We start from the raw sequence: 13,261 nt of genomic DNA, 5'->3' as shown, positions 1-13,261 counted from the left end.
TTTTTGACAATCTTTTGACTCTTTCTTTTCTTATTTATTACTAAGTTTAAAGGGGAAAAGGTTTGATGCAACCACTTGCAAACATTACTAAACCACACTATTAATACTACAATATACTACAATTATTAACAATGGATATGGTCAAACATTAAAAATGTGTTGGAAGAAATAATCTTAAACATTTAACCCAGTTAATATATATTAGGGGACTTTTTTTCCCCAAATAAACCATTATTCTAGAATTGTACATTTTCACATTCAGCTGTAATATATAACCTTGACAAAAAACTGCATTGCCACAAAAACAAACAAATGACCACACAACATCTAAAACTCCTGGTTTTACGTAATACAATTGATTAAAACAGGTGAAAGTGTCCATTTCAGGTGAACACTGTTTGAAATTGTTACCAGAACATGTTAACATGTTACTGTCAGTGCCAGGAGGAACACATGGAAGCCATGAAACAGAGTAACTCCCGCCTCCTTGTTTCCCATTGGCTCGAACCTGTTAGTTGTTTATATTCTCACCAATCAAATCAATCGGTAGCTGACATTTTTTTTTTTACTTGTGGGCCAATGATGTTGAATCAGGAAGTTAGACGACAGAATTTCCGTGGGTAAACACAACACTGAAGAATACTAACATTTGAATATTAACTTATACTCGGAGTCATTCTGCCTCGCTACCTAGCATGGAGAGTCGTTTTCTTGCCTCACCACCGGACTTGAGCTTTTTTAATGTGCTGCTTTTCAACGGTTTTACAGTGTCTTCAAGCTGCTAAGCTCCGTTATCGACATATGGGTAAAGTTCATCTGCGTTCCTAACGACATGCAGGTAAAGGAGGTGGAGAGGTATTGCTGTGTAGTCAAGCTGTTGGAGCCTTTTTCAGCAAAGAAACCTGCGAGCTGCAGCGGAGTTATAGTCCATCCCCAAACTGGAACAGTAATATGCACCGCCGCCCCGTTTTCCCGTTTTATTGCCGACACAGAGCCTCTTTCCGCAGACCGCAGGCTCCTGTTACCCCGCAGTTTCAGTGGAAAACTTCAAATCCGTGTCAGCTTGCCTACTGAGCCAGATCTGGACAACGGCCAGTTTGCACAGGGAGAAGCGTTATCACCCTCCAGGAGCAAAACAACATGTAACCGGGAAGTTTCAGCCGAGTTGCTGATGCTGGTGAACTGCCTGGAGTTCAATCAGGCTTTCCAGGCACTCTTCCAAGAGGGTGACCAGTGGCGTTTCCATAGTGACGAGGAGGAGGATGAGGAGCTGATCAGAGATTCTTGGTTCCTCAGCTGGTTTGCTGTACTCAAGACAAGTGTGGTGGTAAACAGCAGCCCAGATTCAGGGACTATACCCTGGCAGAGCAGCTCATCTCTCCAGAAAGGCCACCCGGTTGTTGCATGTGGCTCACCTTTCGGCTCCCTCTGTGTGGATCTCTTCATCAGCACCCTCAGCAGAGGTATCATCAGTAACCTCGCTGGAGAGGACAACGCCGTCATCCTCACAGATGCCCGGTGCTTGCCGGGCACCGAGGGCGGAGGGTTGTTTGTGGTGAAAGGCGCAGGTGATGTGCGTCTCATTGGACTGATCGTGTCTCCATTTGGTTGGAAGGCGAACGAGTGGATAGGCCTCACGCTTGTCTGCTCCGTCCAGTCCATCTTCAGAAACATCATCCGCTGCATGAGCATTCAGGATCCACTCCGAGATGTTTGGCTGCATCCGGGAGAGGCAGGCCTCCACATATCCGCCACAGCCCATGAGTCAAGAGCTATTAAATACCCCACTGTGTGCCTTGTGGATAGCGGGCAGTTCTGGGGCTCAGGAGTCGTTGTCACCTCTCAGCTGGTGGTGACCTGCCGGCACGTTGTCAATGGGAAGTCGACGGTCACCCTGAAGTTCCATCACAGGGACAGGTGACAGCACATTCATCGTCTTTACCCTTCTCAACCTTTCTTATCTTAATTGTGGGTATGCCAGACTCACCCTTCTCTGTACAGGAAAAAAATTATCCAAAACACATGAAAACTTGTTTGATAGACCCTTTTCATAGCAAACTTATTGACGATTTATAGCAGGAAAAGCGCAGGTGGAACTACAACCCGTTTTCCAAAAAAGATGGGACACTGTAAAATGTAAATAGAGAATGTGATGATTTGCAAAACACTGAAACCCCATATTTAATTAAAAATAGTACAAAGACAACATATCAAATGTTGAAACAGGAAAAATTTCATTGTTTTAAAAAATATATCATTTAGAATTTGATGCCAGCAAAACTTTTCAAAAGAGTTGGTCAGGGTCATGTTTACCCCTGTGCTGCATCACCTCTTCTTTTCACAACACTCTGTCAGCGTTTGGGAACTGAGGAGACCAATTGCTGTCATTTTGAAAGTGGAATGAGTTCCTATTCTGGCTTGATGAACGATTTCAGCTAGTCAACAGTTTCAAAAGTCTACTCAAAAGTCTCCTTCGTCACAGCCAGCCAATATGGGTTTCGGCCTTGACCCCTACATACAGAGATTTCTTCAGATTCTCTGTATCTTTTAATGACATTATGTTCTGTAGACAATGGAATCCCCAAGCTCTTTGCAATTTTACATTACTGAACATTATTCTTAAATTGTTGCACTATTCGCCTGTGCAGTCTGTCACAGCGTGGTGAACCTCTCTCCATCTTCACTTCAGAAAGATTCAGCCTCTCTGAGAGGCTCTTTTTATACCCAATCATGAGACTAACCTGTTGCCACTTAACCTAATTAACTGTGAGATGCTCCACCAGCTGTTTTCTTTCAGCATTTCACAACCTTTACAGCCTTTTGTTGCCACTGTCCCAACTTCTTTGAAATGTGTTGCTGGCATGAAATTTTAAATGAGCATATAGTTAAAAAAAAACAGTGACATTTCTCAGTTTCAATATGTGATAAGTTGTCTCTGTGCTATTTTTAATTAAAATGTAGGCCTTCAATGTTTTGCAAATTCTCACATTCTGTTTCTATCTACATTTTACACAGCATCCCAACTATTTTGGAAACAGGGCTGTAATAACATTAACAGTGGCTCTTTCCAGGTGGCCTGAAACTGGAATATCTGAACCAAAAGTCTCTGAGGAAAATGTATTGTTGTGAGCTGATAGCTTCAAACCTCAGTAAAACGTAGTGAAACTGGTAGTTACGATGATTGGATGCACTGTTTTATTGTCTTTTTGGTTTAACTCTTCCCTCAAACTCCTTTTCCTTTGAAGGCCCTTACACACCTTCACAGGTGTCTTCACTGATTTTGTCTGACCCTCTTCTCAGGACTGCGTGTTTGTGTAATGTGTCAGATCTGAGAGTGAAATTCATCCCCGGGTCTTCCTGAAATATGTGGTTCTGGTTTAATTTTCCAGAATAATTAAAATCCCTTGTGTGTGTTCAGGGCTTTAGTAAGCTTCAGTGTTTCTGAGCACAATCTGTCCTGATTTGGCACAAACAGCACATAATACATCATGTTTGCTGGTTGTTTTTGTAATGTCTGTTTCACAGAGTCCATGATGTTGTGGGTGACGTGCTGTTTTCCACTAAAGCATCTTCACCCTTTGATTTGGCTTTGGTGCAGCTGAGAGACTCCACCACAGAGGCTGTGGTCCCTCGAATGGCTCAGAGTTTCAATCCAGGTTTGATATCAGTTTTGTTTAGTGGAAATGATCGATGTTAGAGTAACATCTTGCTTTGTAGTGAGTGCCAGAGGAGATTTCAGTTTCTTTACACTAATGAAACTGTTCTAGGATTGATGTTCAGTTTGGTTTCTCTGCCTGCAGGTGATTCTGTAGTTGTGGTGGGATATGGTGGGCTGGGTCGGAGCTGTGGTCCGTCCCTGACCTGTGGTGTCCTCTCCAAAGCCATTAGCTTGAATGACCGGCCTGTCATGCTTCAGACCACTTGTGCAGTGCAAGCAGGGGCCAGCGGGGGTGCTGTGGTGCGGAGATGCTCAGGAGAGCTGCTGGGTAAGAAGAAGCTCAGCACCAACAAAAACATATACTCTTTGTGATCAGTGGGGGGCGTATGATGCCCACAGAAAACTGCACTGTAACAATGAACCTCGTGTGGAGAAAAGGCAGTTATAAACATGTGACTGCTCTTTCTGAACTGCTGTACTTTTGCAATTTTAAGAGAATATAACAGTTATTTGCTGTTTTGCAGGTATTGTGTCCAGCAACACGAGGGACCTGGCTGCCAAAGTGACCTATCCGCACCTCAACTTTAGCATCCCGGTGACTATTTTCCAGGGGTTGTTGCAGCACTTTTACCAGACAACAGATGCTAATGTTTTCAGGGTGTTGGACACCACAGAAGAAGAAGTCAAAAGGGTGTGGAGGCTACAGTGTGATCAGAGCAAACTATAACAGAGGACCCTTGTGCCTTGAGATATGCTAGAAAGAGGTTGGACAGTTAAATCAGTATGGTTTATATGCAAAATCACATTAGATAGTCAAATATATATATCATGTTTATAAAAACTGGTGTTTATATAACTTTATGTGTTTCATAACTTAATTTGTTCCAAACGCAGGTACAAAGTCACCGATATGAAGTAAATGCAACTAAAAGAGGAATCATTTATTCTTTGTGATACCCAGAAACATGCAGTAAAGAATGTGAAAGATTAAAAAGACAAAGTAATGTTAACAGCCAAGTTAAAGTTACTTTAATACTGTGGAGATTGTTTTATTGTACTGTAATTAAAATAATGAAATAGTTTATTCTGGTGATATTTCAGTGTATGCTGGGTGTAGTTCTGTACACAATTGTCACAATTCAGTGAAGTCAAGCAACGTCAGGGGAACATAAATGGATTGAGAAGGCAGAAGAAAGCAGTATTAACGAGCCACATTTCTCCGTATGAAAAGTCAAAAAGGAATCCACAGAAAAGTGCAACGACTTTCCATCCTAACATTGAAGCCTTAGTTATTTTACAGCGTCAAGAAAAGATGATACACTTTTCCCGGAAGCATGTGTTAGGACTTACACCTGGTTCTGTTACATATGGCTTGTTTTCACCAAGCAGGAGGAATATTCAGCATAATCGGCTGACAGGTTGCTGAAAATGATTGGTCCCTTTGGGTAGCCAGAAGCCTTGTGCCTCGTTGGTATCAGGTATTCAGACATCTGTTGGCAGGAATACACACTCACAGCTAACACATTTAAGGTTTCACCCACTGGGACATTACTGATTCTGATTTCCATTATCACTGAAACGTGAAGCTGAGAAATGACATTTCAGCGGATTGGTTACTGTCAGTTTTAACAATGCTAAGACAAGCGGTGTTGGTCTGAGCTCCCAAGGATACACTGTAACATACTGTAAGGTTTCTATTTCACTGTTCTCAGACTGAAGAGCTCACAGTGGAGAGGTGGGAGAAATGTCCCGGGGAGGCTGAGGTGAGAGTTTTCTATAGGCATTGTGCTGTAAGAAGTGCTGATATGCAGACCTGGGTCTGTATCTCATTTCTGCTGGTTTCCCATAGCTATAAGCTGCACTCCACTGCAGAATGAGGTAAGGCAAGAGTCAAAGTGAGCTGACCATAAGATCTGCCCCTCAGAGGATACAGACTCACAGTCTTGCAAATGGAAAAAAAAAAATGTTTGTGCTTAATATTTAGTGTTCAAATGTGATGATAAATGATGACTGAAAATGATGTGGATGTGGATAACCTGATCCAAAAATCCATCATATCACTCAAATGGTACATTTTACCTGTAAAAACGTCAAGATTTTAAGAATCTGTGTTTTAATGTTGTTAAAAGGAGGAAACCACAGATATAAAGGAATACACATATATTTTTTTGCACAAAACTCTGACCAACTTGTGTTCATGCATCATGAATTACAGAAATTGCATGAGAAGGATTTTTTGCTCAGGGACAGCAGTTCAGTGATGATGTAAGATGTGGCAATTAGAGTCTGACCAATATTTCAGCATAGCTTACATTATCTGCCAGTTCTGGCTTATATCACATTGGCAAGAGACAAGAGTGCAGATTTACCATCTTTCTAATTTACGATCCACCTCACATGAGTTTGTCTTCAGTGCTAATTAGCAAATACTAGCACGCCCACAGGCTAAATTAAGATGGTAAACCTACACATCAGCAGGCTGCCATTGTCACAGGGAGCATGTTAGCATGCTTACATTAGCATTTAGCTAAAAGCACTGCTGTTCCACATGCAGCCTCAGAGCTGCTGGCATGGCTGTAGAGTCTACAGCCATGCCACACGCATATTTTGAGTCTACAGTGTAGACTCAAAATATAGACATCAGCCAGTATAGCCAGTATAGGCAGAGGAGAGAGAACAAAAGCACAGACTCAGATGTACGGTGGCCAGCTGGGCCACATAGTCCACTTTATTTTCTTTTTTTTATTAAACACAATAATTGATCCACATTATGATACGATGTACACTTGTCAACTAAGCAGTATATTCTGCTAGTCTTTCAAGGCATTGATAACGGGACTAATAGGTGACAATCTGTCTTCTGATACACACATTATATACAAGCTAAAGAGTGATGAGTGGGTAACTTTTCTTTTTAATAAGTCATGAATGAGACAGAGCACTACTGTCACATGTGAGCCGAAGCGTATGACATGAAAACGGTAAAGTCAAAGGGTGCTTTTCAGTACTCTAACATGGCTTCCTCTTTACTGCCTAATTTCCTGCCTAACACGAAAACGGGTTATCTAAATTTAGTTAATCTGCAGAAAGAAAAGATGAAAGAGGCCAATTTGGACTATTGAAATGCACCCAATCTTTCTCCATTTTTTTTATGCGAGCACATGACAAGCACCTGGGACTGCTTAAAGTCTTCATTATGCATCAGCTAAAAACTGCTCAAAGATGGTTCAAAGGACATACAACAGAAGAGAACAAAGATTCACAAGTATGGGGGACAAAATTCTTGACTCCAGACCCATAATTTCTTAATAGTGAAATTTACCCTTCCCCTGCCCGTTTAAAGAACATCCTGTAACATTAAATACTCCCATAACATATGTATCTTCCCTCTCCCCACCCGTGCGACCCTCTCCCTCGCTTCTTCATAAGCTAGTGTTGTTCTGAGTGTGACAGCTTCACCATGTCCATTTCTTTGCAGGATATGTGTGTTTGTGTGTATATGCTTGTCTGCGTGTGTGAGTGTGTGTGTCTGTGTGTGTGTGTGTGTGTGTGTGTTTGGGACCATCGAGATGCTCCTGTCGAGAGGTTGGACTACACGTTGGCCCTTTACCAGATATAGCCCCCATCATCTACCTCTCCCACCTCTCCCTCCTCCTCTTCAGCCTCTGCAGTCTCCTCAGCTTCTTTCTCTTCCTCGTCCTCCCATCCGACCCCACTGCCAAAATCACCTGAATATGCCATTTCATCATCTGTGCCGAGACGGACAGAAAACACGCAGATTGAATTATCCACTGTGGACATCTTGTATATTGTAATGAGTAATGTTCAGTACGTCTTCCTCTCAACTTTGACAGAGTCCTTTCTATACCAATGAGAAATGCTGAAATCAATTTTAAACATTGGCTGCAATAGCAAAAAAGGGGCATGTGTTTGACTTTGTCTGGATTTTAATAGCTATTTCTAAACCTTGCCAAGGGACCCATTCTTATCAGGCGCAGGTTCAGTCCAACCAGTCCTCATTTATCTTGAAAGACTTTTCTCACAGCGACAAGCGGCGCTTTGGAATGCAAATGACTCCGGACACATGAATGTGGCACTGGTCCCTGCAGTGAGTTATGTTGCAGTGAGCCTTAGTCCTTTAACATAAAGGCAGCCTTGTGCACAATGCATGTGGGGGTGCTGTGGAGAAGTGGGCCAATCCACAGCAGACTTTTTGAAGAGGGTTTTTTTATGCGCAGCATTCAGCTTTCAAGTTCAAATTCTATTCATATATATTGACAGCTGAAACCTGCTGGACTTACCGCAGTCTGGTTTGCCACGAATCCTAGATCCGGCTACTTCTCCTCCGTTTTGGTCAACACACCAGCACTCTCCCCTGTCACACTGCTGCTTCCTGTAGTAGCCGTCCTCGTCACAGCTGGGGATGAATCGACCTTTGCATTCACACGCAAATACATAAGAGTCAGGCAAGGCTACTTCACATACCCCGCAAGACCCTACGTACCGCATAATCTCCCCAAACCTCATGAATCACACCTCATCACACATGGCAACGAGCCTGAGTGAGAATGTAATGCATGCAGCATGTGTGGCCGCCAATTCCGTATTCCATGAATACAAATATGTTCACGGAACAAGATAGGGGTGAATAAATATTAAGTCAGCATATCGCAGCATATTGGGGTGGTATAGGGGTGTGTGTGTGTGCGATGTTGGCTAGCTAATCATTATGGGATAAGGGAGGACACAAGATTGGAAAGTTTTCAATTTCTGAACCATTACATGAATATGAAACACAGCCTGTGCTCACACATAAGAATGCAAAAAGCAAGGAAAACATACTGTAGTTGCATTTACCACTGATCCTGCACCTAGCAGGGTATTTTTCTCCAGAAATGTCAGTGATGACATTGAATGTTTCAGAGGCTACTTTTAGAATAATGTAAATAAAGAAAAAAAACGTGTGTGACACATTTAAGACGGGGCAAAACAGAACTGTCTGTCCAGTCTTTCAAGGGAACATCTGAGCGTCGAGCTGGCAGACTGCCCCCTGCTCGCCGCTCTGTGTCCTTGGAGAATCCTGACTCAGAGCCCAGTCAGCCAGCCAAAATCTGCAGTGCGCACATGCGTGCACACATGTCCGGATACACACACACACATTCACCCGCTCACACGGACATGTAAGACACACACTGATGGCTGCTTTTCCTTTGCCGTCTGTCAGTATCAAGTTCTAATCCACAAGACTGATGAGGGACTAATCCCCGCCTCTTGCTTGTCATCTGCTCGATGAAAACCCACGAACAGGACACACAGATCCAGTCGGGCTGGAATGCTCTTATGAGAAGTCAGATACCCACCAAACTTTCTCTTGCCGCCGTCTAGTACTTGGATCCTCTCGAGTTCAGCCAGGCAGGGCGGCTCTTAAAAGAACAGAACAAAAAGAGCACGATTAAACGCAGAACAGAGGGAATGAATAAATCTGGCGAATACAATCAAAAGTTAAAAGTGAATTCTCTCGGGAGTGTTTTCTAACAACCTTAAATTCAATTCCCGTGTATTTCCTTCCCAACCAAAAAAAAAAACTGTATGAGCTTGGGACCCTAGACCTAGTTTCTGCCTGGCTGGTTGGCTGACAGGTGCAATCTCTGAGAGCTGTGGGAGAGCCAGGCTGTCAACAAGCAGCAGGAATGTTTTTAGCTCCTCGCGGTGACCGCTTCACCCCACGGGGAAAGAGGAGGATGAGTAGGAAGACAAATGGCGACGGACCAGCACGCAACACAGAGGTGGCTGCCCCTGGGGGCGGCTGAGCGCCTTTAAGTTTGAACACACGCACCGAGGGGAATATATGTCAGCATGCAGGCACGTGAATGTGTGCGTATGCCCGTGGACACACACACACAGCCCACAAACCTCACACCCTCCGCCGAAACACTCACTCTCTCTCCAGAAGCAGAGGCACCACTCGGCAGTGGAGACCTTGCCGTCCCTGTACGAGTCGCAGGAGTTGAAGAAGGGTCGGATGCAGACCTCGTACTTGTCCAGGTTGATGGCAGCCAGCTCGGCCTGGTCCAGGTACAGATCGTTGTTGGTGTCCAGCTTGGAAAACATCCAGCCTATGGAGTCCTTACAGCTGGCCACCAGGCTCCTGTCCAGCACTGCAAACACAAAGACAGACAAACAAACATTCATTTTTATCAGGGGACAGCTGCACAAATGGAAAAGGAAACCGTGCCAGTGTGCTCAGAAATATCTCCTGTTTCCAATGCAAATCCACCCGTTATTATTTTATCATTTCATGTTACCAGTTTCAACAGAAAAGTGGTTTCTTCTACGAAACCTATTACATGAACTCTGCACTTCAAACTTTACGACCTGGTGCTTGTCAGGTGCTAACTTGTGGCTGACCTGCCACTGAGGCTCACTCCCTCAGCACCTGAATGTAATAGAACGTAATCTTGATCCATCCTCCCAAACGGGTTAGAGTTTTGAGGCCCTGTAAGAGCATTTGGTTGTAAGATCTATCCAGCGAGAGCTGCAAAAAACATGAAGGTGGCGGTCGCGACAGCAGAACCGCAGAGCTGAAATTGTGAGGTTTTTGTTTTCCCTGTTGGCCTTACAATTGCAGTCATTGCATGATACTATTACTGCTTTTCATGGCATCTTGAGGCAGAAAATGCCACATGAAAGGCCACCATTTTATTTATTTCTGAGGCAACAATGACTTGTGTAGTGTGAAATCGCCTGTAGCTGTAACTGTAGTAGCAACTTTTATGTTAGCAGTAGCTCCTGGGCAACTTTATCCATTGTCTATGGTGAGACACAATAAAAGACATAACAGCTTGTTTAGACATTTTCTATGGTAGACTGCCTGTAACTTACGTATTGGGCTCCCTCTTGGTGCAGTCAGGATTCATTACATAGTAGCTCTAACCTGATGTGGTGCTGGCTGCAGTGGTTCTGGCCCCAGGCTTGCTATTGTTGTTCTGCTTGGCATTGGTCTGCAGTAGCTGGAACCAGTCCCTCAGACGCTCCCCGAGATCAGCTAGATCCTGTCCAGTACAGCTCTCTATGGAGGCCAGCGTGAGAGGAAGAACACGATGTTTGTTGCATATATTCAGATTGTTATAATGAGTGTTGTACTTCTTGTGTGTGTGTGTGTGTGAGACAGTGATGCAGAATTTAAAAAGGAGGATGAGAAGCTTGTTGTGTGTGTTTGATCTCACCGTGTTTACTCTCCTTGGATGTTGGGGCAGCAGTTGGACAGGGACACAGACCTGAACACTTCAGGGTAAGATCCTTCCCCGTAAGACACGCCTGCTGCTCCAGCTTGCACTGCAACACAAAACACACACATGCATGCATTAACACACACACACACACACCGGCGACATCGACAAGGGGACACAAAGGTGAAGTAAAATGAGTTATTGCCGCAACACAGATCAAATATTCATGAGGTGACCGACTGTATGCCTTAATTCAAATCTGAGACTTGCTACTGAACGCGCTTTCCCACCTCTGCTTGCGCACAAGGTCAGCAATAGTGATCCAAAAGACAAAGCATAAATCAATAAACACACAGGATTCTGTCACTGCAAGCCACCAATTGGTCCTTCTGCGGCCATATATCCTGGCTCTTTCTCTCCGTTTCTCCCCTGAGAGTCTCTTCAGCTCTGAATGTGCAAAGCGTATGTCACTATTTACCCCACAATGCACAGTACATTGTGATAGCACATACTAACACAAAGTCAAAGCTGTGAATAAATGTACCAGCTCCTGACTGCTGCACATATTGTTATACATATGTGCTGTATAATATTTCAGTGCAAACATTTTCGCACGTCTGCTTGTATGACCTGCATTGGTAAAAGCTGTCAAGACTATTTGAGCAATGCTTACCAACACAACATATGCTATAACAAAGCAGACAGAACATATGTGGTGTTATACATAAGTCATTTCTTTATTGTGGGGGATGCTGCACAGTTCTAGTGCTAATGATTCCCACCCTCACCTACACCCATCACTTCTTTTCTTTTTAGAGAAATGAGAAATGACGACGCTCATTACACGAATTAATCCCAAGAAAAGTTACTTTTTCTGGATGTTTAAACTTAATCCTGCATGGATTGTTTTTTTTTAGCCACTTGGAGGCAGCAGCAAAACACAATAGCTGTAAAGACAATACTGACATATTAACACCTCAAAAAAGCTGTTAGCCAGTTTCTGGCCACCTGGTGAATGTAGGTCCAATATTCACCCTCCTTTTAGCTGTTGTTTTAGACTGACTTACTGTTCCTAATAAACTGGCCACTCTGTGTATATCACAATACAGCAAATGTATGCAGAATCACAAATAATGAAACCAATGTTCTATTGTTAAGTTTTACATTAGACAAAACCAAACCGTAGTTTTTAGTTAGAATTAGCTTGGAATAGCTCAATTGGGCTGCAGAGTTTTGTAAAATAAAACGATCATGTAAAGATACAGATACACAGATAACACTGAATTATTGCCCAGGCCTTTGGGTGTGTATTTGCTTCGGTGTACCTTTGAGGCATAGTTGTGTCCGTCTGATCCACACACAGGTCCCGTGGAGGAGATGGGACAGGGCTGACAGTTTCCATCAGGAGACCTGAGAGCAGGCTGCTTCAGTCTGCAGGACAGAGGACACGCAAACACTTCAGCCTCGCAAAGTCCAGCTGAGACAACTGCTGTGCTAATTCAGAGTACAGAGACAGCAGCACCGACCTGGACAGGGAGCAAGCAGCCCTCCTCTATGCTGCCTGAATGTATTAGCTTATCATTAACCAGCAGGCAGTCGCACTGCACTGCTGCACAAACAGGCTTTATTTTCACCACCGTGGCCGACAGGGAAACTCATCCCAGACCAGCACAAGCCACCGACTGCAAACTTTGTTGTGTTCACCTCATGTAAATGTGCGTGAACAGAGAAGATTTCTGACTATGTGTGTGTTTTGGGAGTCAGTCTGTTCTCGCCCAGGGGCTGCACACACTCACCTGTGTTCGAGTTTCTTGCGGTTGACGCACACGGCTCTCTGGTAACCCTGGGCGATACACACCTTGTGTCGGCTGCACTTAACCTTTTGACAGGGGTCCTTGGTGGTGTCTACATCTGGGGAAAAGCAGGAAATGACATGGAAACTGTGGTATCCTCACACCAGTTTTAAACCTTTTCTCTATCTGCCCATCGTTCCACTTTTCACTCACAGTTTCAAATCCCAAATCTCTCCTCTCTGTTCGCTCAGTATAACCTGAGAGTCAGTCTAAATTACTAGCGTGGTGCAGCACTGTTGTTGGTCTTGCACTGTAACAAATCTTGAGGCATTTTGCGCTTTTGAAAATGAAAAGATCTTCTAACAGAATGAAGCAGATTCATTTGTTTCCAATGCAGCTGCGCTTGTTTTGAGCTTTTGTAAAAATCACCTTTGGAATAATGTAAATACACTTTTTTTTAATGCTACACTTCAGGTGACCTGCTAAGACGAATATTTTCCACGATATAGGCTGAAGCCTGCATGGCCACCTCGCTCTGCCCCATCCATCACGCTCTCTGCGAGCACCTAATGCTGGACCTT

General features: G+C 43.8%; 2 protein-coding genes across 2 annotated transcripts in view; one reads left to right on the top strand and one right to left on the bottom strand.

Moving 5' to 3' along the window:
• The first annotated feature begins 603 nt into the window (after positions 1-603).
• tysnd1 (trypsin like peroxisomal matrix peptidase 1) lies at positions 604-4,740 on the top strand. The gene is made up of 4 exons (XM_041947777.1): positions 604-1,917; positions 3,526-3,656; positions 3,801-3,986; positions 4,183-4,740. Exons 1-4 carry the CDS (start codon positions 833-835, stop codon positions 4,383-4,385), a joined length of 1,605 nt encoding a protein of 534 aa, XP_041803711.1. The 5' UTR covers positions 604-832; the 3' UTR covers positions 4,386-4,740.
• A 2,358-nt stretch (positions 4,741-7,098) lies between these two features.
• The window catches only part of spock2 (SPARC (osteonectin), cwcv and kazal like domains proteoglycan 2), a 28,373-nt gene continuing 22,210 nt past the window's right edge, over positions 7,099-13,261 (bottom strand). The window contains exons 4-11 of the mRNA XM_041947912.1: positions 12,684-12,798; positions 12,213-12,318; positions 10,885-10,993; positions 10,593-10,727; positions 9,598-9,816; positions 9,019-9,081; positions 7,960-8,091; positions 7,099-7,407 (exon numbers count right to left, since the gene is read on the bottom strand). Of these exons, the coding sequence (XP_041803846.1) occupies positions 7,265-7,407; positions 7,960-8,091; positions 9,019-9,081; positions 9,598-9,816; positions 10,593-10,727; positions 10,885-10,993; positions 12,213-12,318; positions 12,684-12,798 (1,022 nt within the window). The 3' untranslated portion in view covers positions 7,099-7,264. The remainder of the gene's footprint in view (positions 7,408-7,959; positions 8,092-9,018; positions 9,082-9,597; positions 9,817-10,592; positions 10,728-10,884; positions 10,994-12,212; positions 12,319-12,683; positions 12,799-13,261) is intronic.

This window comes from Chelmon rostratus, chromosome 11, assembly GCF_017976325.1.
Source record: "Chelmon rostratus isolate fCheRos1 chromosome 11, fCheRos1.pri, whole genome shotgun sequence".
NCBI lineage: Eukaryota > Metazoa > Chordata > Actinopteri > Chaetodontiformes > Chaetodontidae > Chelmon > Chelmon rostratus.
Note: the sequence above shows the minus strand (reverse complement) of the source record. Positions and strands in the feature narration are given on the sequence as shown.